At 46.6% G+C, this 23108-nt stretch overlaps 1 protein-coding gene across 4 annotated transcripts in view; it reads right to left on the bottom strand.

Annotated features, from left to right (window-relative positions):
* The window catches only part of ZNF385B (zinc finger protein 385B), an 893240-nt gene that overhangs the window by 69975 nt on the left and 800157 nt on the right, over window positions 1–23108 (bottom strand). For all 4 annotated transcript variants that reach the window (XM_063933338.1, XM_063933339.1, XM_063933340.1 and 1 more), the window contains 2 exons: window positions 1711–1956; window positions 845–1023 (listed from right to left, as the gene is read on the bottom strand). In XM_063933338.1, coding sequence (XP_063789408.1) covers window positions 845–1023; window positions 1711–1956 — 425 coding nt within the window. The remainder of the gene's footprint in view (window positions 1–844; window positions 1024–1710; window positions 1957–23108) is intronic.

The following is a 23108-nucleotide window of genomic DNA, read 5'->3' as shown; positions in this document are numbered from 1 at the left end:
TGTGCATGCACCGGTGCTGCAGTGCGCTGGCGCATGCCAGGCGGCTGATGGCCGTCGTTGCCTAACGATTGCCTCTGCCTGATTGACAGGCAGAGGCGGGAGGTGGCGGCCGCCATTTTCAGGGAGCGGTCCGGCCAAAGCAGGCGTGGCCGGACCGTGCGCGCGTGGGGGAAGTGGGCTGCAGCGGCTGCGTGACGTCACACGCAGCCGCTGCGACCCTGGCAGCGACAAGTGACTCCCGGACAGCCGCAAGAGCTGCGCTGGCATGGAGTTACTCTACAAGTACAAAAGCGGCGATGCTTTTGTACTTGCGTGTTGGGGCCGGGCCAGACATGTGGGGCAGACTAGCCCTGTGCTGGGCGTCCCCCCGCATGTCTGTGTCAGTGATCGTAGCTGTGCTAAATTTAGCAGAGCTACGATCAGGTCGGAATGACCCCCACAGTTTCAAGCAAATGTGGCACAGCTTGGAACCGTGTTCAATAACCTAGGTTGGATCTGGGTTTTATTATGAAAGGGGCATTACCAGCTTATCTAGACGAGCAATATAACAATTGGAGGAATGGTTGAGTGTCTACCTTGGGCTGTTGGGAGTTATTGACTCATCTAAGAAAGTGTGATGTAAAAGCCCAGAGAAAATAGAGATGTCAAGAGTCCCCTGCTGGTAAACAATTTGTAAAACAGTTTTATTCCCACCAGAAGACAGGTCAAAGAAAAGAAACAGAATTAAGAGTTATTTACAAACCATCATAATAACAAGTAACGATGTGTAAATGTTTGGAGCCCCCCTTTCAACACTATTTTCTCACAAAATAAAATAAAATATATGTACATATAGTTACAGTACCTGTTTAAGTTGGATTTCTGAATTAACGTGTACGTCACAGATTTCACAATGAAATGTTTTGTTCTGTAGCCCTGAACCTTTGCTTCCATTTAGAATTTTTAGCCGGGATCCAGATCTGGGATAAGATTTTATGGGACCTGCACCATTTCTTGCTTCTAGCATTGTCTTGTGTTTAGTACCTTCATGAAAATAGAGCAGAAATGTTCTTAATACTCTGTACATATATACAAGTATGGGATATTACAGGTTTTGTATCCATAGCTTGGAGCACTAAAAATCTCATTAAAAATTACAAAATTAATAAAAATGCAATATATTAAAACCTCTCCAATTTGGTAACGCCCCCTCAGTACTTGGGCCCCATTCAGCTCTCGGTGGTCCTGATCATAAAGAATATTCACGAGCATAGGCATTTCTATAATGAGTGAAGTGTGTGCTGTGCACATGGGCGCCTGGGTCCAGGCGGTCCCACACCGCTCACCCTGCATTTATATTTTATTTACCTACCTCTCCGAAGTCCCGTGACGGCACTGCTGATGTTGGATAAATCACTCTGAAAATGACACGGTGGACACTTTCCCGCTGCTTTGTACATGCGCAGTAAAGATTTGTCTCCAGGAACATGGTGGGTTCCATGTTTTCGATGACCAGTGCATGCGCACTAGAGATTAGACACCAGGAACATGGCGGGTGCTATGTTTCCGGAGACCTGCACAGAGTCTACAGCGTCACAGAGAGGAGTGGGCATAACCATTAATCGTGGAGCACCACGTCTTCAATGATAGGCCCCATTTTCATGAATTTTGGTTCAATCTACAAAATGGCTGCCAACATGAAGTAAAAGCCAAGACACATTGTGGTCATACCTGTATTATGTGCCTCCAGCTGTGACAAAGAGTTGACTGCTACTTTGCATAGGGAACAGTAGAGTAGTTTCTTGGCCTTCTCTTCTTCTGACTCAGAAACTGTGATTGCACTGCCATTAGCGCTCTTCACAAATGCCGCCGGGATGACTGCTGTTAATGTAACCTCTGACTTGGCGATGAACGACCTTATCTCAGCCATACTATGACTAATAGAACTGCTAGCTTGTTTTAATCTCTTGTCCTCACCTGGAGAAAAGGAAATACAAACTGTTTAGCCACAGTTCAAGAACTTCTCAGATGTTTGCCAAGAGCTGTCAATGTAGGGAATCTGACATTTACAGGAAATTATGGATGGATGCAAATTGTCTGAGAAGGAAACTTCATATTATTCATCCGTCAGTATTAGATGGGTGCACAGGAATAATCTGATTATTCTGTTTTGCACATTAATGTCCCAAGGTCATTGTCATTGAGGAGATTTATCAAAGCTTGGAGAGAGATAAAGTAGAGAGAGATAACCCACCAACCAGCCCCTATCATTTTTTTTAAAACACAGCCTGTTTGTTACATGGCAGTTAGGAGCTGATTGGTTGGTACTTTATCTCTCTCCACGTTATCTCTGTCCAAGCTTTGATAAATATCCCCAATTGTAAAAAAAACCTACAGTACCATACATTTGTGCATTTCTTAACGATCAACAGTTTGATGGGGCTATTCAATTACCCCAACTTGCTGTCAGGTGTAATGTATTGCCGGGGGAGGGTTATCTAATTAGCCCCGATAAGCCGGCGTGTGCCGCGGCTTATCTGGGATTTTGTTTCACATGCCTCCGGCAGACGAAGCAAAATCCCCGATAACAGCCCTATTTTCATCCGAAAACGAGGCTATTTTACCTGTAATCACACAGGTTTCACTGAACCTGTGTGTTTTCGGGTGAAAATGCACTTTTTACCGGCCAATTGAATCAAATAGGCCGAACGCAGAACCCGAAGAAACATCGGGAGTTTTTACTCCCGTGTCTCATCGGGGGTAATTGAATATCCCTGTATGTCTGCAATCCAACACTTTTTTCAAAGTTTTGCTCCTTTTTAACAAGATTCTGGTTTAATGTTTGTAGAATGTTCACCTACAGCTCAATATCCTCTTGGAAAATTTGTCTGTGGGCCTGTAAGAGAGAGAATTACTGTATATGGTGGCCACTCTAAAGAATGCCACAGTCCCTCAGCTGAAACAAACATGATGTTTAACACTAAGGGGCCTATTTATCCCCATCCGCATCCAGGATGCGGATGAAAGGCGATAAAATCGCCCAAACTCGCACTGCGATAATTGATTACATCGCAGGGATGTATCAATTATCGCATGCAGGAACAGAGCTTGTGGTCAAGCTCTATCCCTGCGATGCCTCTTCGCAGCATCATTGGGGAATTTTTCGTAAAAAATACCCCGATGTCCTGCTGCGCATGCACCGCCCCCACCAACATTTGCTGCTACCGCCGCCGCCAGAGGCAGGTGAAACAAAATCCCAGATAAGCCGGCGCGTGCCACAGCTTATCGGGGCTAATTAGATAGCCCCTAGCGGGACAATTAGCCACGGTAAAAAAATGGGGCTAATTGGATATCCCCCTAAGGGGTAAAAAACCGGGGCTAATTGGATATCCCAGGGGGATATCCAATTAGCCCTGTTTTTTTACCGGGGCTAATTGTCCCGCCAGGGGCTATCTAATTAGCCCCGATAAGCCGCGGCACACGGCGGTTTATCTGGGATTCCCCGGAAACACACAGGTTTCACTGAACCTGTGTGTTTTCGGGAGAAAGGTTTCTTTTTACACGCGATTTAACAGGATAGCCTGTAAAAAAAATAAAAAAAAATCGTGAAACATCGGAAAAAAGTCAGATAAACGGCCGAAAACTGAAGTTTTTCGGACCCAATATTTTAACGGGGATAATTGGATATCCCCCTAAATCATTAATAGCTGCTTGAAGGAAAAAAGGAACGGAAACAAGAAGAACATGATTATGTTAGAAAACACACATACAGTACATCATTCTTCTATGGGGTTGCAGCCACCAAAATTGTCTGCCACAGCCTGCTAATATATCGTGATACATTAAACACAGGGCTGCAGGCTTTTTTATGCAGCTCACACAACTCCTATTGGATTCCTTATATAACCTATTATTTTATAATCGGAGGACTTATTCCCTATAGTCCACAGGTTTTAGCGATGCCTGAGAGAGGTTATCATTTTATCTGGGTGCATTTTACCTTTTACTTTTAATGACAGATATATGTAAGCAAGGGGCACATGTATTAAGCCTGGAGAAGTGAAAAAGCAGTGATAAGTGCAAGGTGATAATGCACCAGCCAGTCAGCTCCTGTCAATTTACATATTGGAGCTGATTGGCTGGTGCATTATCACCTTGCATTCATCACTGCTTTATCACTTTTCCAGGCTTAATACATCTGCCCCCCAACAAACAAAGGAGGGAGAAATGTTTTGGGCGCTAAGCAAGGGCGTCAGAATTGGGGGGGGGGGGGAGGGTCAAGGGGGCAGCTCGCTCCCCCCAGACATGAGATAGGCACCGATACTGGAGGAGTAGGGGAGCGGCGAGCGGTCAGGTGAAATGCCGCTGCCGCACCTTACACCTCCTCCTCCATAGTGCAGTGGCTCCTGCTTCCCGATGGTCCCAGCGGCCGGAAGTCGGACTCAGCTCGGCTATTCCATGGTGCTGTACCCAGGCCCAGACGTATGCAAATGCCGACTACGCGGCTGCGAAGAGCGCTGGACCTGTGGGGGCGCTCTGGCATCGATTAAATCACAGTCACTCATTCTCCACCACGTGCCGCCCGCATCCTGCAGCTCACCATCCGCCACTCACCTCTCTCCACCCGCTGTGGCGCTCACCACCCGCCTCCCACCATAGACAGTTTCAAGCAGGCTCCTCTGACAAGCGCAGAGGAGACCTGGAACTGCCTGATGATCCACCTCCCGACTGCTAACGAGGGGGTGTTGGAGCTATTACCCTACAGATGGAAGGTATGTGCAGCTCCCCTGAACAATGTGTCAGTGTGCCCCTGGTTACTGTTATATACAGTATGTGTGTGTGTGTCAGTGTGCCCTTTATGCAATCTATGTAATGTGTATAAGCGGCTCTTCTGTGGTGTAATGTGTATAATCAGCTCTACTGTGGTGTAACATTTATAAGCGGCTCTTCTGTGGTGTAACGTGTATAATCAGCTGTACTGTGGTGTAACATGTATAAGCGGCTCTTCAGTGGTGTAACATGAATAAGCGGCTCTTCTGTTGTGTAACGTGTATAATCAGCTCTACTGTGGTGTAACGTGTATAAGCGGCTCTACTGGGGTGGGATGTGTAAAGGCAGCTCTACTGTTGTGTAATGTGTATAAGCGGCTTTTCCGTGGTGTAACATGTGTAAACGACTCTTCTGTGGTGTAATGTGTATAAGCGGCTTTTCCGTGGTGTAACATGTAAAAGGGCTCTTCTGTGGTGTAATGTGTATAAGCGGCTTTTCCGTTGTCTAACGTGTATAAGCGGATCTTCTGTGGTGTAACGTGTATAAGCGTCTCTACTGTGGTGTAACGTGTATAGTGGCTTTACTGTGGTGTAATGTGTATAAGCGGTTTTACTGTGGTGTAACGTGTATAATCGGTTTTAGTGTGGTGTAACGTGTATAAGCAGCACTTCTGTGGTGTAACGTGTATATTCAGCTCTACTTTGGTGTAACGTGTATATTCAGCTCTACTGTGGTGTAACATTTATAAGCGGCTCTTCTGTGGTGTAACGTGTATAATCAGCTGTACTGTGGTGTAACATGTATAAGCGGCTCTTCAGTGGTGTAACATGTATAAGCGGCTCTTCTGTTGTGTAACGTGTATAATCAGCTCTACTGTGGTGTAACGTGTATAAGCGGCTCTACTGGGGTGGGATGTGTAAAGGCAGCTCTACTGTGGTGTAACCATGTATAAGCTGCTCTACGGTGGTGTAACGTGTATAAGCGGCTTTACTGTGGTGTAACATGTATAAGCAGCTCTTCTGTGGTGTAACGTGTATAAGCGGCTCATCTGTGGTGTAAAGTGTATAATCAGCTCTACTGTGGTGTAATGTGTATAAGCAGATCTATTGTGGTGTAATGTGTATAAGCGGCTCTACTGTTGTGTAACGTGTATAAGCAGCTCTACTGTGGTCTAACATGTATAAGCGGCTCTTTTGTGGTGTAATGTGTATAATCGGCTCTGCTGTAGTGTAAGGTGTATAAGCGGCTCTTCTGTGGTGTAACGTGTATAATCAGCTCTACTGTGGTGTCACGTGTATAGGCGGCTCTACTGTGTTGTAACTGTGTATAAGCGGCTCTACTGTGGTGTAACGTGTATAAGTGGCTCTTCTGTCGTGTAAAGTGTATAAGCGGCTCTATATATTCCACTATGAAGCGCCAAAATATATATTCACATACCAAAATAATTAGGCGCGGTAGGCCCTGGCTGAACCATTGTCAGCCACCTCTTCTCCTCCCACCGTACAGCCTCTCTCCATCACCTGCGGCTCAAGACTCCTGGCCTCCTCCATGGTGCTGACTCCTCCTATCTAGTAGCTCCGCCCCCTCCTCCACAGTGTTTCTTCCCACAGTACTCCTAGAGGTAGGACTCCTCAGTGTCCTCACAAGCCAAGCAGCACTACAAGATCATGGCCACCGTCTAAGGTGGCTATGAGCTAAGGGCCATACATCCACAATTGGTGAAACTAAGTGGAGCCACCTTATCACACCAGAAATAAAAAATTGCTTACACAATAGATTTAAAGAGATGGATTCCTGCTGCAAATCACTTAGCAATATGCTAAAAGAAATGAAAAAAAATACAACACATAGTGTAACCCATTTAAACAGAAGGGTGTTGGGAATTTCTCAATGGTACCACTCACAAATTATAGCTGGTAAATTTGCATGTAGAGAATGAAGTTCTGAAGAAGGACAACTGGTCCGAAAGCGCTCAAGCCTGGGGGACAGATTCGCTCAGCATTTACAGAAGGCACGGAAGAACCACTCGGCAGTCTTTGGGACACCATCAGTAACCGGGACTCTTGGTGACTATATCTCCACACTGTTCATTGTGGCTCTCTGGACGTTTTCCACTAAATGCTGGCTTTTTAATCCTTGTTTGTAAGTGTGTTGTGTAATAAATTCATTTTTAACCAAACACACAGATGATATTGCACTATTATCATTCTCTATTTCATGCTTCTATGGGAACGGTTGCTATGGGATACAACCAACCAGAGGAAACTTCATTCTCTACATGCAAATTTACCAGCTATAATTTGTGAGTGGTACCATTGAGAAATTCCCAACACCCTTCTGTTTAAATGAGTTACACTATGTGTTGTATTTTTTTTCATTTCTTTTAGCATATTGCTAAGTGATTTGCAGCAGGAATCCATCTCTTTAAATCTATTGTGTAAGCAATTTTTTATTTCTGGTGTGATAAGGTGGCGCCACTTAGTTTCACCAATTGTGGATGTATGGTTCTTCTTTAAAAACCACGGTGAAGGTTTTTCTGTGTAATTAAGGGCTGACACCTAAGTATAAGCGCAAATAGGATCTTTTCAATTTGTTTCATATGAGCTAAGGGCGCCAAACTGAAATTCTAGCTTGGCCCCCCCAACCAAAAAATGTTCTGACGCCCCTGGCGCTAAGCATGTTGGCTAATTCACTAGCAGCTCATGCCTCATGAATATTATAGATTCCTAATGAATTGGTAGGCTGCATTATCATTATTATTGTTCCGGCACACAAAAAGGCTAACAGGCCAATTCAATTAGCCGCAAGTGCCACTGTTACTGCTTCCTGCGACATTGCGGAATATGTCCCGAAGCTTACTTGCCTAATTTCCTAGAATATATGGGAGATTCCTTAATCATGGATGGTTCTCCTAGATGCCCAGGAAAGTATCTCCCACCACCACGAGTCACCTTGTAGCAAATTGTGAAACGTGTCATTATGAGGTGATTCGTGCTAAACTGCGTGATTCTGGCCCCACCCCCACTTTGAAATTTTAGCACAATCACTCCACCCCCCCCCCCACCTCCCCTCACAGCACTTCCCACTTGGCTGTGCCACACCTTCCCTCATCACTGAGAGGAGGGGACAGCCAGAAAGGTGGTTAGCATGTCCAGAGGCTGATTTCTGCTTGTAGCCTATGGAATAGCGAGTAGAGATTAGCCTAGCGTAACTGTGCTCTCATTTAATCGGCGCCACGTCACACAATGTGGGAGGTCATTCCGAGTTGTTCGCTCGGTAAAAATCTTCGCATCGCAGCGATTTTCCGCTTATTGCGCATGCGCAATGTCCGCACTGCGACTGCGCCAAGTAAATTTGCTATGCAGTTAGGTTTTTTACTCACGGCTTTTTCATCGTTCTGGCGATTGTAATGTGATTGACAGGAAATGGGTGTTACTGGGCGGAAACAGGCCGTTTTATGGGCGTGTGGGAAAAAACGCTACCGTTTCCGGAAAAAACGCAGGAGTGGCCGGAGAAACGGGGGAGTGTCTGGGCGAACGCTGGGTGTGTTTGTGACGTCAAACCAGGAACAACAAGCACTGAAATGATCGCAGATGCCGAGTAAGTCTGAAGCTACTCAGAAACTGCTACGAGATGTGTAATCGCAATATTGCGAATACATCGTTCGCAATTTTAAGATGCTAAGATTCACTCCCAGTAGGCGGCGGCTTAGCATGAGCAAATCTGCTAAAATCCGCTTGCGAGCGAACAACTCGGAATGAGGGCCGTAATTACATTTACTCATACAGCAGATTTGTGGTCTTAATGTGCTGTGGCCACAGTGTCACACTCTGCTTTTAAAATAGTAAAAAAACATTGGAAAATTAGAGTATAATTACTATAGTTCAAAAAGATAATTTTCGCACATGAATAATTTAATGTTAACTATTCAATGTATCAATATAATTTCTTTAAAAGCAATATTTAATTTTTATTTTTTTAAAAATGGTTTTATGTTTACAACTAAGGGGTCATTCTGACCCGTTTGCACGCTGCTTGTTTGTCGCAGCGGTGCGAACGGATCAGTTTGCGCATGTGCGCCGGCCGAAATGCGCAAGTGCGTCATTGCCTAGCGACGGCGGTTGCTGGGAAACGACAGTAGTAATGACAAAAGCAAGAAGAGTGACAGGCGGAAGGCATTCCGGGGGGGTCAACTGACCATTTTCTGGGAATGAAGCAGCGAACGCAGGCGTTTCCAGGCGTTTGGAGGGCGGATGTCTGACGTCAATTCCGGGACCTTCATCGCTGGATCCATCGCACAGGGTAAGTAACTGCAGGGCTAGTCTTGTTTTACACAAAACTTTTTTAGCATAGCAGGGCTGCACAGGCGATCGCAGCCTTGCTATACTAAAATACACTCCCCCATAAGCAGTGTCTAGTTGATCGCACGAGCAGCAAAAAGTTGCTACGTGCGATCAACTAGGAATGACCCCCTATAGCTTAGTTGCCATTAGTACATTAAGTTTTCCAGACCACCAATCTATTAATTATGCAGGGATGAGGGTGCAAACTTTTCCATTACTGCAGTCCTCATGTATGTGGTCCCTGTTATATAAGCGAGGAACGAATGAACATGACTTTAACTTTGGCGGTAGCATCGCTTGATATAATTATCAGTAATTGATGGATACATCAACTATGTTATAAGACAAACTGTGAAAACAAAGTGAGTACAATATTTTTCTTCTCTCATGTTCCAGCAGTAACCCCGCTGATAGTTACTGCTGGTGGATACATGGAGAGAGGAATCAGGACCAGCAAAGAAATAAACAAACATATAACCATCTCTTTGATGTTGTTAGGCCAGTGCCTCAGCACATCTAAGCGGTAAATACAAATTAGAGCCCAAAATAGACACGATGCATGCATTTGATTAGCTTATTCCTGTACTCTCACAGGATCAATTATCTTTTTTTACTTTGCTAAAAATTCATGCCAGGCAGACAAAACAAATGCTAATAACACAGAGATGCAATGTCATGTGAAAAGTCCCCACGGTTCTGCTATTAATTGTCAGGAGGAGAAATACTGCCAGTTCAGATATCATGTGCAACACTTGGTCCATGCAATGCCTGACAACTGTAACCCTTCTAGCTACAAGCATCAAAGACTAGCAAACCGGGCCAGGGTTGGTATCAGCGTGTGGTAAAGTAGCCGTATAGCGAAGGCACGCACACTGATTCTTTACCAGTTTTATTTCTCCAGGGTGACCGCAAAACAGTACCTTTCACGGAAAAGAATGTTCACAGCCCTATCACTTACTAACAAAGACCTACACCCTACTCACCGGCCACTATCTGGCATCGGTCATCAAAGACAAATGGCCTAAAGAGGCCTTATGTAACCCAGATTCCTCCTCCCCTCCTAGATTGACAGACAAACCACACCTCCTCCTTGCTTTAAAAGATAAGCCTTCACAGGTGTTCTGATTTAGCCAGACAGGCTGCCAGACTGCCAGGAATCACAGTATTTTCACCAAGCAGGTAAAACACACATATTATTCTTCAAATGCATAACTTCCCAAGGCTTGCTAACTAAACACCCTTGGTTCCCTAGTACACTGCCCCTCTAGCCACACAGCATACAAAGTACAATCTTAAGATCTAGAGCAATGGAACGTGTAGCTAGACCAAACTTGTATAACCAGTTTGTTAACTGGTTAGTTTATCACAGAAGACTGGGGCGGGCCTTCCCCGGATTAATGCTGTCAAAAGACTGGCGCTGAGGAGAATAATCCGCCTACTTCTAAGCCCCATCCCAGCTCTGATGCTGCCCTGCTCAGTGCTGTAAATGCTGTGACAACAGTCCAAGCTCCGCCCGCTGTATGTTAAATATGTAAGGTTTGCAGGGAAAGGCTGGCTCTATTCCTAAGGGTCCTAGATCTCCTTGCTTAGCTTCTCGCTCTCCTTGGGGCTCCTCCTTTGAGGTAAAAATTTTTGCACAACACTTAAGGTCACTGGGAGAGCTGTCGATACCCTTTACACAGCAAATAAGCAGTTGTCGACTATCAAGCTTTCCTTTAATGCATTAAATCTATGTCTACTTTTCACCTATTGCAATCTGATAGGTTCGGCAATGTTTAGTTCAAGTGGTAGGTTAACTTCTGATAATTGAGACACTGGCCCTCATTCCGAGTTGATCGGTCGCAAGGCGATTTTAGCAGAGTTACACACGCTTAGCCTACGCCTACTGGGAGTGTATCTTAGCTTCTTAAAATTGCGACCGATGTATTCGCAATATTGCGATTACAAACTACTTAGCAGTTTCAGAGTAGCTTCAGACTTACTCGGCATCTGCGATCAGTTCAGTGCTTGTCGTACCTGTTTCGACGTCACAAACACACCCAGCGTTCGCCCAGACACTCCCCCGTTTCCCCGGCCACTCCTGCATTTTTTCCAGAAACGGTAGCGTTTTCATCCACACGCCCATAAAACGCCGTGTTTCCGCCCAGTAACACCCATTTCCTGTCAATCACATTACGATCGCCGGAGCGATGAAAAAGCCGTGAGTAAAAATACTATCTTCATTGTTAAATTACTTGGCGCAGTCGCAGTGCGAATATTGCGCATGCGTACTAAGCGGATTTTCATTGCGATGCGATGAAAAATACAGAGCGATCAACTCGGAATGAGGGCCCCTATCCTCTCCTGAATGGAAATAGGTTGGTTAAGTACTTATATCCGAAATCTATATAATAATGGAGTGTTCTGCAATTGCCACTGGCAAGGAATTCCAGGAATGGAGCATTGTGTCCTCCCCCTCTCCGACTTGATATAGCTGGCACCATGCATTCCTTATAGTCCCAGCTGAAGGGGGGGGGGGATTCCCAATAATCATCTCACCCCTTTTAATTCCTTTGTGGGTAGAATTTTGAAAAATCCCTACCTAGTGGGTGAATATGCCACAAAAGCAAGCTACGGTCCAAATTTCAAGTTTCTAGACCTTATGGTTCAGGAGATTTTGTGATGAGTCAGATATACACTGCTCAGAAAAATAAAGGGAACACTAAAATAACACATCCTAGATCTGAATGAATGAAAACAACAGAGGTAGTGCGTGCCTTGTGCCCCTCCGAATCTGCCTATGCAGGTATACATATATATATATATATATATATATATACTAGTGGGACAGCTCTATATGTTTAGACACAAACACACACAAATATATACAGGATTAACATTTTGAATTATGAAATAACATACTTTTTCCTGGATGGCAGCGGCCAGGCTCCTCAGTACGCAGCAGACCGCTCACACATCCGCAGGCAGCTCCCGTGTCCTGTCCTCTTCCTTCCTCCCTCTTCCCATCCCAACATGCAGTGCATGGCCAGCCCCAGCCGCAGACAGAGAGACGCAGACGTGAAGGGTGATGATTGAGCTCATCACCATCCATTGATTTAATGATGCTGTAGCTGTAGGATCCCCGCTGGCGTGCCCCCTTCTCTCCACCATTACTGCTGGAGCGGCCGACGGCACAGTGCCGGGCAGCGTTTACTGAGTCACGCTGACTCATTATAATGCTGCCGACTGGGCCCCTTAATTGTACTAGGCCCGGTGCATTGCACCGGTGCTAAATCCGCCACTGCCTGTAACCCCCTATCCTTCCCGCCGTGTGTGACAGTGTACACCTCCTACCGTTGTGTGTGACACCATGTAACCCCTTACCCTCCCCGTTGTGTGTGAAAGTGTACACCCGATACCGCTGTGTGTGTAACTTCCCTGTGTATGACACACTGTACACCCTACTAGTATCTGTGTGATACCCTGTAACCCCCTACCCTCCGCATCGTGTGTGACAGTGTACACCCCCTACTGCTGTGCGTGTGTGACACCCTGTAACCCTCTACCCTCCCCGTCGTGTGTGACAGTGCACACCCCCTATCGCTGTGTGTGTGTTTGTGATGCCTTCTACTCCCCCCTTCCCCCCCAGTCTACCTGTGTATGTGTGTACCCCCACTATACCCCTGTGTGTCACACTGTACCTCCCCTCTTTGTAGAAGTGGGGCCCTTTCAAAAAATTTCAATGGGGCCCATAAAGTTCTAGTTACGCCCCTGGAAGGAGCTATAATGTATCAATTTCTTATTGTTTAACCTTAACTGCATGGATGGGAGAGTTATGGAAGGCTGCTACTCTCTTACTCAACTTAATAATGGGGGTCATTCCGAGTTGATCGCTCGCTAGCAACTTTTTGCAGCGCTATGATCAGATTAAAACGCAGCAAAACTGTGCATGTGTATTATGCACCTCAATGCGCAGGCGCGTCGTACGGGTACAAAGAGGATTGGTGCTGGGCGATGGATTTAACGAAGACCGTTAAATCCATCAACTGACCGTTTTCTGGGAGTGTTTGGGAAAACGCAGGCGTGTCCAAGTATTTGCAGGGCGGGTGTCTGACGTCAATTCCGAGACCAAAAACACTGAAGTGATCACAGCAGCTGAGTAACTCCGGAGCTACTCAGAAACTGCAACAAACGTTTTTTGTTCCGCTCGGCTGCAAAGGCGTTTGCACACATGCGGAGCGAAAATACGCTCCTCCATAGGCGGCGACCAGGGGCGGATCCAGGAAAAAATGACAGGGGGGGCACCTTGTGCATGCCGAAGGCGTGCGGTCCATGAAGGTGTGCGTGGCCTCACAACAAGGGCATGACCTAGCAACAAGGGTCATAGCCTCAAAGGGAACATCGTATTCGTAAGACGGGAAGAGGGTGACACTTTGGAGAGGCAGAGGGTGACACGAGAGAGAGGGTGATGGGTTTATAGTGACGCAGGGGAGAGGCAGTGGATGAAGGAAACATAGTGGGAGACGGAGAGGCAGTGGGTGACAGAGAGAGGGTGACAGTGAGAGGCAGAGTGGGTAACACCGGGGAAAGGGTGACGAGGAAAAAGAGGGTGATGCCAGGGGGAGGTGGCAGTGGGTAACAAGGAGAGGGGGACAGGGAGAGGCAGCGGGTACCTAAGGTCTCTGTAGGAGTAAGAGGGAGTAGTGAGACATTTGTAGTGAGGTTTACAGAGGCATGAAGGGAAAGATTCACTGGGGAAACAAACATTATACCACACGGTATGAGCCGAAATTCACATTATAGCACACGGTATGAGCCGAAATTCACATTATAGCACACGGTATGAGCCTAAATTCACATTATAGCACACGGTATGAGCCGAAATTCACATTATAGCACATAGTATGAGACAAAATTCACATTATAGCACACAGTATGAGCCGAAATTCACATTATACCACACGTTATGAGCCGAAATTCACATTATACCACACAGTATGAGCCTAAATTCATATTATACCACACAGTATGAGCCTAAATTCACATTATACCATACGGTATGAGCTGAAATTCACATTATAGCACACAATATGAGCCGAGATTCACATTATACCACACGGTTTGAGCCGAAATTCACATTATAGCACACAGTATGAGACGAAATTCACATTATAGCACACGGTGGGGTATATTTACTAAGGTCCCGATTTTGACCGAGATGCCGTTTTTTCTTCAAAGTGTCATCTCGGTAATTTACTAAGCAAAAATCACGGCAGTGATGAGGGCATTCGTAATATTTTGGAAGTCCTAGGAAAAAATCACGAATCAATACACCATCGGTCAAATACGCCTGCAATTTGGTAGAAATCGGTCATTTACTAAAAAGTGCAAAACACAAACACTGCCAACAATAGCCAAACACTGCCGTGATGAAATACAAATCGTGAAAAAGTGCTAAAAAAAAACAGACCTGCTTTTTTATCCCGTGTTTGTATAGGCATGCACGGATCCATGAGATCCGTGCATGTTTTTCAGTGGGAAGGGGTGGGAAATGTTTTAATTTAAAAAAAAAAAATGAGTGGGGTCCCCCCTCCTAAACCAAACCAGCCTCGGGCTCTTTGAGCCGGCCCTGGTTGCAAAAATATGGGGAAAAAATTGACAGGGGTACCCCCATATTTTAACAACCAGCACCGGGCTCTGCGCCTGGTCCTGGTTCCAAAAATACGGGGGACAAAAAGCGTAGGGGTCCCCCGTATTTTTGAAACCAGCACCGGGCTCCACTAGCTGGACAGATAATGCCACAGCCGGGGGTCACTTTTATACAGCGCCCTGCGGCCGTGGCATTAAATACCCAACTAGTCACCCCTGACCGGGGTACCCTGGAGGAGTGGGAACCCCTTAAATCAAGGGGTCCCCCCCTCCAGCCACCCAAGGGCCAGGGGTGAAGCCCGAGGCTGCCCCCCCCATCCAATGGGCTGCGGATGGGGGGCTGATAGCCTTTGTTGTAAGTTATGAATATTGTTTTTAGTAGCAGTACTACAAATCCCAGCAAGCCTCCCCCGCAAGCTGGTACTTGGAGAACCACAAGTACCAGCATGCGGCGAAAAACCGGGCCCGCTGGTACCTGTAGTACTACTACTAAAAAAATACCCCAATAAAGACATAACACACACACCTTGAAAGTATAACTTTAATGCATACATACACACCACCATATACACATACTTACCTTATGTTCACACGAGGGTCGGTCCTCTTCTCCATGTAGAATCCATGGTGTACCTGTTGAAAAAATTCAACTCACCAAATCCAGTGTAGAGGGCTCCTCGGGTAATCCATTTGTAATCCACGTACTTGTAAAAATAAAAAAACGGACACCCGACCACGAACTGAAAGGGGCCCCATGTTTTCACATGGGACCCCTTTCCCCGAATGCCAGAAACCCCCTCTGACTTATGTCTAAGAGGGTTTCTCCAGCCAATCAGGGAGCGCCACGTTGTGGCACCCTCCTGATCGGCTGTGTGCTCCTGTACTGTATGACAGGCAGCACCCGGCAGTGTTACAATGTAGCGCCTATGCGCTCCATTGTAACCAATGGTGGGAACTTTGTGGTCAGCGGGTGACCGAAAGTAACCTCACCGCTGACCACAAAGTTCCCACCATTGGTTATAATGGAGCGCATAGGCGCTACATTGTAACACTGCCGTGTGCCGCCTGTCAGATAGTACAGGAGCACACAGCCAATCAGGAGGGTGCCACAACGTGGCGCTCCCTGATTGGCTGAAGAAACCTTCTTAGACATAAGTCAGAGTGGGTTTCTGGCATTCGGGGAAAGGGGTCCCATGTGAAAACATGGGGCCCCTTTCAGTTTGTGGTCGGGTGTCCGTTTTTTTATTTTTACAAGTACGTGGATTACAAATGGATTACCCGAGGAGCCCTCTACACTGGATTTGGTGAGTTGAATTTATTCCACAGGTACACCATGGATTCTACATGGAGAAGAGGACCGACCCTCGTGTGAACATAAGGTAAGTATGTGTATATGGAGGTGTGTATGTATGCATTAAAGTTATACTTTCAAGGTGTGTGTGTGTTATGTCTTTATTGGGGTATTTTTTTAGTAGTAGTACTACAGGTACCAGCTGGCCCGGTTTTCCGCCGCATGCTGGTACTTGTGGTTCTCCAAGTACCAGCTTGCGGGGAGGCTTGCTGGGACTTGTAGTACTGCTACTAAAAACAATATTCATAACTTACAACAAAGGCTATCAGCCCCCCATCCGCAGCCCATTGGATGGGGGGGACAGCCTCGGGCTTCACCCCTGGCCCTTGGGTGGCTGGAGGGGGGGACCCCTTGATTTAAGGGGTTCCCACTCCTCCAGGGTACCCCGGCCAGGGGTGACTAGTTGGGTATTTAATGCCACGGCCGCAGGGCGCTGTATAACAGTGACCCCCGGCTGTGGCATTATCTGTCCAGCTAGTGGAGCCCGGTGCTGGTTTCAAAAATACGGGGGACCCCTACGCTTTTTGTCCCCCGTATTTTTGGAACCAGGACCAGGTGCAGATCCCGGTGCTAGTTGTTTAAATATGGGGAACCCCTGTCAATTTTTCCCCCATATTTTTGCAACCAGGACCGGCTCAAAGAGCCCGAGGCTGGTTTGGCTTAGGAGGGGGGACCCCACGCAATTTTTTTTTAAGTTTAAACATTTTTTTTTTTTTTTACAAAGTGCACAATGAAGCCCAGCACGGATCTTTCAGATCCGGCACGATTCATTGTATTAAAGTCGGCAGTGTTTTACAAGTCACTCACGTAAAACACTGCCTAAAAAAACGAATGACATCGACATCGGAAAAAACGAAAATGCAGAATACGGCAGCTTAGTAAATTAGTCGTAATCAATTAAAAAAGTTGCATATTTACACTTTCGATGTCATTCGTGATTGAACTTTGACCTCAAACGGGAAAATACGATTCTTAGTAAATTTACCCCGGTATGAGCCAAAATTCACATTATGCCGCTGAGGAGTGAAAACGCTGTCACCACCATGTGCTACCTCTCAAGCAACCCCACCACGCAAGAAGAACATCCTGAGAGGAGCCGCTACCTCTGCCAGCAGCCAGCCTCTAAATGGATGGTGGCCGCTGCTGCAGCCACGTCGGAGTCTCACACTGTCTAAGGCTGAGCTCCGGGCAGTACTGGTATATATCAAGATCAACCAGAATCCGTTGGTATCCTAAGTGAACAGGATTTTCCTGCCAGTTTGTGATATTAACCCCCGCTGCTCCTCAGGGTAAAGTGTCCGCAAACAACAGTGTGGTGGTGTATACCTTTGACTCCCTTGAAGGTGGTCCAGTTGCCAGGCTCTGGTGGTACAATCAACTGTTCACGTCTTGGATAGGTTTACGAAGTCCGCCGGCGAAGCTCCTGTACAAGCCGCTATTAGCGCTAAGCGGCACTGTTCGGGATCAATGAGATCTGTGATCACAGCCTAACCGTTCCCAGATCACAGATCTCATTGATCCCGAACAGTGCCGCTTAGCGCTAATAGCGGCTTGTACGGAAACTTCGCCGGCGGACTCCGTTAACCTGTCCAAGATGTGAACAAGTGATTGTTTGTTTAAAGTGCCAGACATGACAGGGGGGCACGGGCCCGCGTGCCCCCCCCCTGGATCCGCCACTGGCGGCGACTATCTGATCGCAGCGCTGCAAAAAGTTGCTAGCGAGCGATCAACTCGGAATGACCCCCTATAATGGCTAGATTAATCAAAGACAGAGATGGAGAGAGATAAAGTACCAGCCAATCAGCCCCTAACTGCCATGCGTGTCTGAAAAATGACAATCAGGAGCTGATTGGTTGGTACTGTATTTCTCTCCACTTTAATTCTCTGCAAGCTTTTATAAATATCACCCTTAGTTTTTCTTTAAACGGAACAGGGACCATTGAATGGCAGCATCTAATTTATCCATTCTAATGACAGACTAAGGAAAAAGAATCTGTTAAAATGCCAAGAATTTCATTACAGCAATACAACTTCCGACGGCAGACTGTAATGCGCTTCTTTAGATTTAGTATGGGGTACAGAACATGCAATTATGCAAGCAAGCTTTAAATAGAGCAGCTCAGTATTAAAATATATCAGCAAGTGCTGAAGCTTTTCTCTGAACACTGGAGAAGTGCAAGTGCAATGGATATTACACACACACACACACACACACACACACACACACACACACACACACACACACACACACACACACACACACGCCAATGCCACAAACATATGAACACAATAGGCATTTTAAGCTTTATAAAAACAAAAACAAATTCCTGGACATGTTATTTAAGTAAGGTAATGTGGTCTATTTAAGCCAATGCTTGCTATTTTGTGCCTGATTTAGAGTTGCATACTGGCCCTCATTCCGAGTTGTTCGCTCGCTAGCTGCTTTTAGCAGCTTTGCACACACTAAGCCGCCGCCTACTGGGAGTGAATCTTAGCTTATCAAAATTGCGAACGAAAGATTAGCAATATTGCGAATAGACACTTCTTAGCAGTTTCTGAGTAGCTCCAGACTTACTCGGCATCTGCGATCAGTTCAGTGCTTGTCGTTCCTGGTTTGACGTCACAAACACACCCAGCGTTCGCCCAGACACTCCTCCGTTTCTCCAGCCACTCCCGCGTTTTTCCCAGACACGGTAGCGTTTTTTCGCACACACCCATAAAACGGCCAGTTTCCGCCCAGAAACACCCACTTCCTGTCAATCACATTACGATCACCAGAACGAAGAAAAAACCTTGTAATGCCGTGAGTAAAATTCCTAACTGCATAGCAAATTTACTTGGCGCAGTCGCACTGCAGACATTGCGCATGCGCATTAGCAACTATTCGCTCCATTGCGAGAAAAAAATAACGAGCGAACAACTCGGAATGACCCCCCACTGGGCCTGATTCAAAGTCACAAGCTAACTGACCCAATGCCTATATATGCACGCAGTTAGCCGAGGCGTTCTGATAGCATAAAGACGTAGATACTGCTGGAACAAAAGACAAAACCACAGTAGCATCTGCATGCAGCTCTGATCCAAGCCACTAATGCCTTGTTATTTGTGGGCAAAAAATGGTACTGTATATATCTGTCTCATTTGTTATTCTTACCATGCTGGAATGAGTTCCCATAAACTGGAACCCGCATGCAGCTCGGTATGCAGCCACACTTGTAGCAAACTGCACATAGGGGGTCATTCCGAGTTGATTGCTCGCTAGCAACTTTTTGCTGTGCTGCGATCAGATAGTCGCCCCCTATGGAGGAGTGTATTTTCGCTTTGCAAGTGTGCAAACGCTTTTGCAGCCGACGGCACAAAAAAGTTTGTTGCAGTTTCGGAGTAGCTCTGGACTTACTCAGCCGCTGCAATCACTTCAGACTTTTTGGTCTCGGAAATGACGTCAGACACCCGCCCTGCCAACGCCTGGACACGCCTGTGTTTTTCCAAACACTCCCTGAAAACGGTCAGTTGACATCCATAAACGCCCTCTTTCTGTCAATCACCTTGCAATCGGCTGTTCGAATGGATTCTTCGTTAAATCCATCGCCCAGCACCGATCCTCTTTGTACCCGTACGACGCGCCTGCGCATTGAGGTGCATATGCATGCGCAGTTTTGCTGAGTTTTAACCTGATCGTAGCACTGCAAAAAGTTGCTAGCGAGCGATCAACTTGGAATGACCCCCATAGGCCGTAGGGAACACACATGCCCGGGCCTATCTCCAGGGTATTCTGTGTTGGTTGGATCTAGGATGCTTCTGTTCATGGGGGGAATTCAATTGATATCACTGCACAATCTCCCGTCTAAAGTGATGGAAGATCGCAGGGGCGGTATTCAATTGATGCCTGTTATCACACCAATTGCGCACATTAGTGTCGGGTTTAGCCGCGTAAAGCAGCTAAACTTGAATAAACTAATGGGTGCGATCACAAAAAAGAGCAATTTGGAAGCCCACATTTCATCACGCCAGCTCAGAGAAACAATTGAATTCCCTGCCATGTGTGATATGGGCGTCAACTAGGTGGGTGCATAAAAGAGAACCCCCGTGTGGGATTGTCAAGTGTGTTGTGGGTATGTAGCCAGAGTTATCGAACTTTGTCCACCGCACTGCATGAGGAGCTCACCACTCACCATCTCGGAGCAACGTATCCTCTAGCGGTAAAGCCACAATTTTGGATATAGACATACCTCCCAAATCTGCAATTGCTGGACATATTGATTATTGGGGGAAAAAATCTGGAACGGACTTCCTTAATCCTGTACTGTTTACATTCCTGGCCTATGGGTAACCCTGGTTTTATTTATTCTATCACGTATATTTTTTAATGTTATTCCTTGGAACTACCATTAATGGTTTATATTTCTATACCCAATTTTAATTTTAATATAAAATATTTGAATTATCAGATATCATTGTTGTTTTATGTAATAATTTAGCGCAGCCTCCATTTGCTTTTTATGTAGCCAGAGTTATCTACTACTCTGAGCCGCGGGGAAGCCTATGTCATACGGATCTCCCGCCCTCAGCATGGGGCAGTTGTAAGTGCCCATAGAAATTATGACTGTTGCACTAGCGGATGGAAAACAGTGGGGCGTTCTGTTAGCAAATAGAGCAGACACATACTAAGCTGAGTGCCATTCTAAATCATGGCCATGATGCACAGTTGGGTGTTCTGTGTAGGGACCCACTCATCATTATGACATAGCAGCACTGGTGTGTGGATGTTCCTTGTCATATAGGCCGTGCTCCTGCCAGTCTTCATACTAACTTGAAGTCACAGGAGTTGGTGTGATCTACGTACAAAGGGGGTCATTCCGAGTTCATCGTAGCTGTGCTAAATTTAGCACAGCTACGATCTTCTTCCCTGACATGCGGGGGGACGCCCAGCACAGGGCTATCGCGCCCAGCATGTCAGTGCCGCGCCCGCCCCCCCCCCCCCCCCGCAGAAGTGCAAATGCATCGCACAGCGGTCTCTGCACTTCAAGAGTACCTCCCGGCCGTTCGGTCTGGCCACGCCTGCGTTGGCCGGACCAAACCCACCAAACGGCGGCCAAATGCCGCCGTCCCGTCCCCTCCTGCCCAGCGATCGCCTCTGCTTGTCAATCAGGCAGAGGCGATCAATCCCCACTACGGCCTTTGGCCGTCTGGCATGCGACGGTGCACTACGGCACCGGCTCATGCGCAGCAGGGACCCGTTCGCTCTGCTGCGTTAAAACGCAGCGAGCGAATGGCTCAGAATAACCCCCACAGTCATCCATGGACTGAGGACCTGATTCAGAGATGCACGTAAATGCCGTCATAACTGGGATCCCATATACAGCGGCGGTGTGAAAATATGCTAATTTCATAGCCGCTGAGATTGACATTGAGGTGCCCAATGCGCGTCTTAGATCCGCTTGTGTATGAAGACGCAAACATCAGGCGCACATCAGTCAATCCTCAACCATCTGGTCACGCAGCATGGCTATTGCAAGTAAGAGGAGATGACGGAGCCATTACTGCATACGGGATTCCAGTCACATGCTGTGACACCCCACCAAAACAGTTGCAACACGCCTGCATGTAAATTACCACTCCCCTATCACCGCCCACTAATGCTCCCTGTCAATCACTCTGCAAATAAAACCTCACTGCAACCACATCGCAAGACCATTGCAGCACATGCGCAGTGCGACTCAGACACATGCGCAGTGCAACTCAGACACATGCGCAGTGCGACTCAGACACATGCACAGTGCGACTCAGACACATGCACAGTGGCAAAGAATTTCTCTACTGTATCCAACATAGACATGGTGCCCATGCATGAATCAGGATCTGATTACATGTGTTGCTCCATGGAGGATTCCAAAAATCACAATTCAGGCGCTGTATGTTTTTAAATTGTATAAATTCAATTAGTTTTTATACTATGAGCTGCAAAAAAACAGTCCAGCTGTGTCTGTGTGCACACAGCTATTTTAATTAGTGATGATGAAGAGCCACAGATCTCCACCTCAGAAATTAAAGCAAACCAAAGAACCAAAAAATGACAGTTTTGTGCTAAAATACTAAATGGTGCATATATGAATGAAAACTCCTGTATAATATATAACCATCTGATTTATTTATTCAATAAAAAAAATATATATATAAAAAGATTGGGTAACGTTCCGCTGTCTCTCACCCGTCTAGGGGGGTCATTCCGAGTTGTTCGCTCGCAAGCTGCTTTTAGCAGCTTTGCACACGCTAAGCCGCCGCCTACTGGGAGTGAATCTTAGCTTATCAAAATTGTGAACGAAAGATTAGCAGAATTGCGAATAGACACTTCTTAGCAGTTTCTGAGTAGCTCCAGACTTACTCGGCATCTGCGATCAGTTCAGTCAGTGTCGTTCCTGGTTTGACGTCACAAACACACCCAGCGTTCGCCCAGACACTCCTCCGTTTCTCCAGCCACTCCCGCGTTTTTCCCAGAAACGGTAGCGTATTTTCACACACACCCATAAAACGGCCAGTTTCCACCCAGAAACACCCACTTCCTGTCAATCACACTCCGATCACCAGAACGAAGAAAAAACCTCGTAATGCCGTGAGTAAAATTCCTAACTGCATAGCAAATTTACTTGGCGCAGTCGCACTGCGGACATTGCGCATGCGCATTAGCGACTAATCGCTCCGTTGCGGAAAAAAAATAACGAGCGAACAACTCGGAATGACCCCCTATGTCCGCTCAACAGAGCACGGGAAGCTGGAGCCACTTGTATACGGACGGCTGTGCAGATCTGACTCTCCCCGTCAGCTGGTTGGCCGCGTCCTCGTTGCAGAAGACCCAGCCAGCGGTTTCTGATTTAAGGAGTCACGTTTGGCCGTCCTTGGTTCCCAGCATATGGACCAGATCACCATCAGTTGTAGGAATTTGTAGAATGATCAGCTGTGATCCAGAGATCTCCCAGCAGGCTCAGCATGGCCTTTCCTCCTCCCAGCATGAGAGAGGAGAGATGGTGACGGCCGGGGGA

This window comes from Pseudophryne corroboree, chromosome 7 (assembly GCF_028390025.1).
Source record: "Pseudophryne corroboree isolate aPseCor3 chromosome 7, aPseCor3.hap2, whole genome shotgun sequence".
Classification (NCBI taxonomy): Eukaryota; Metazoa; Chordata; class Amphibia; order Anura; family Myobatrachidae; genus Pseudophryne; species Pseudophryne corroboree.
This window is presented reverse-complemented; position numbering and strand designations above follow the sequence as displayed.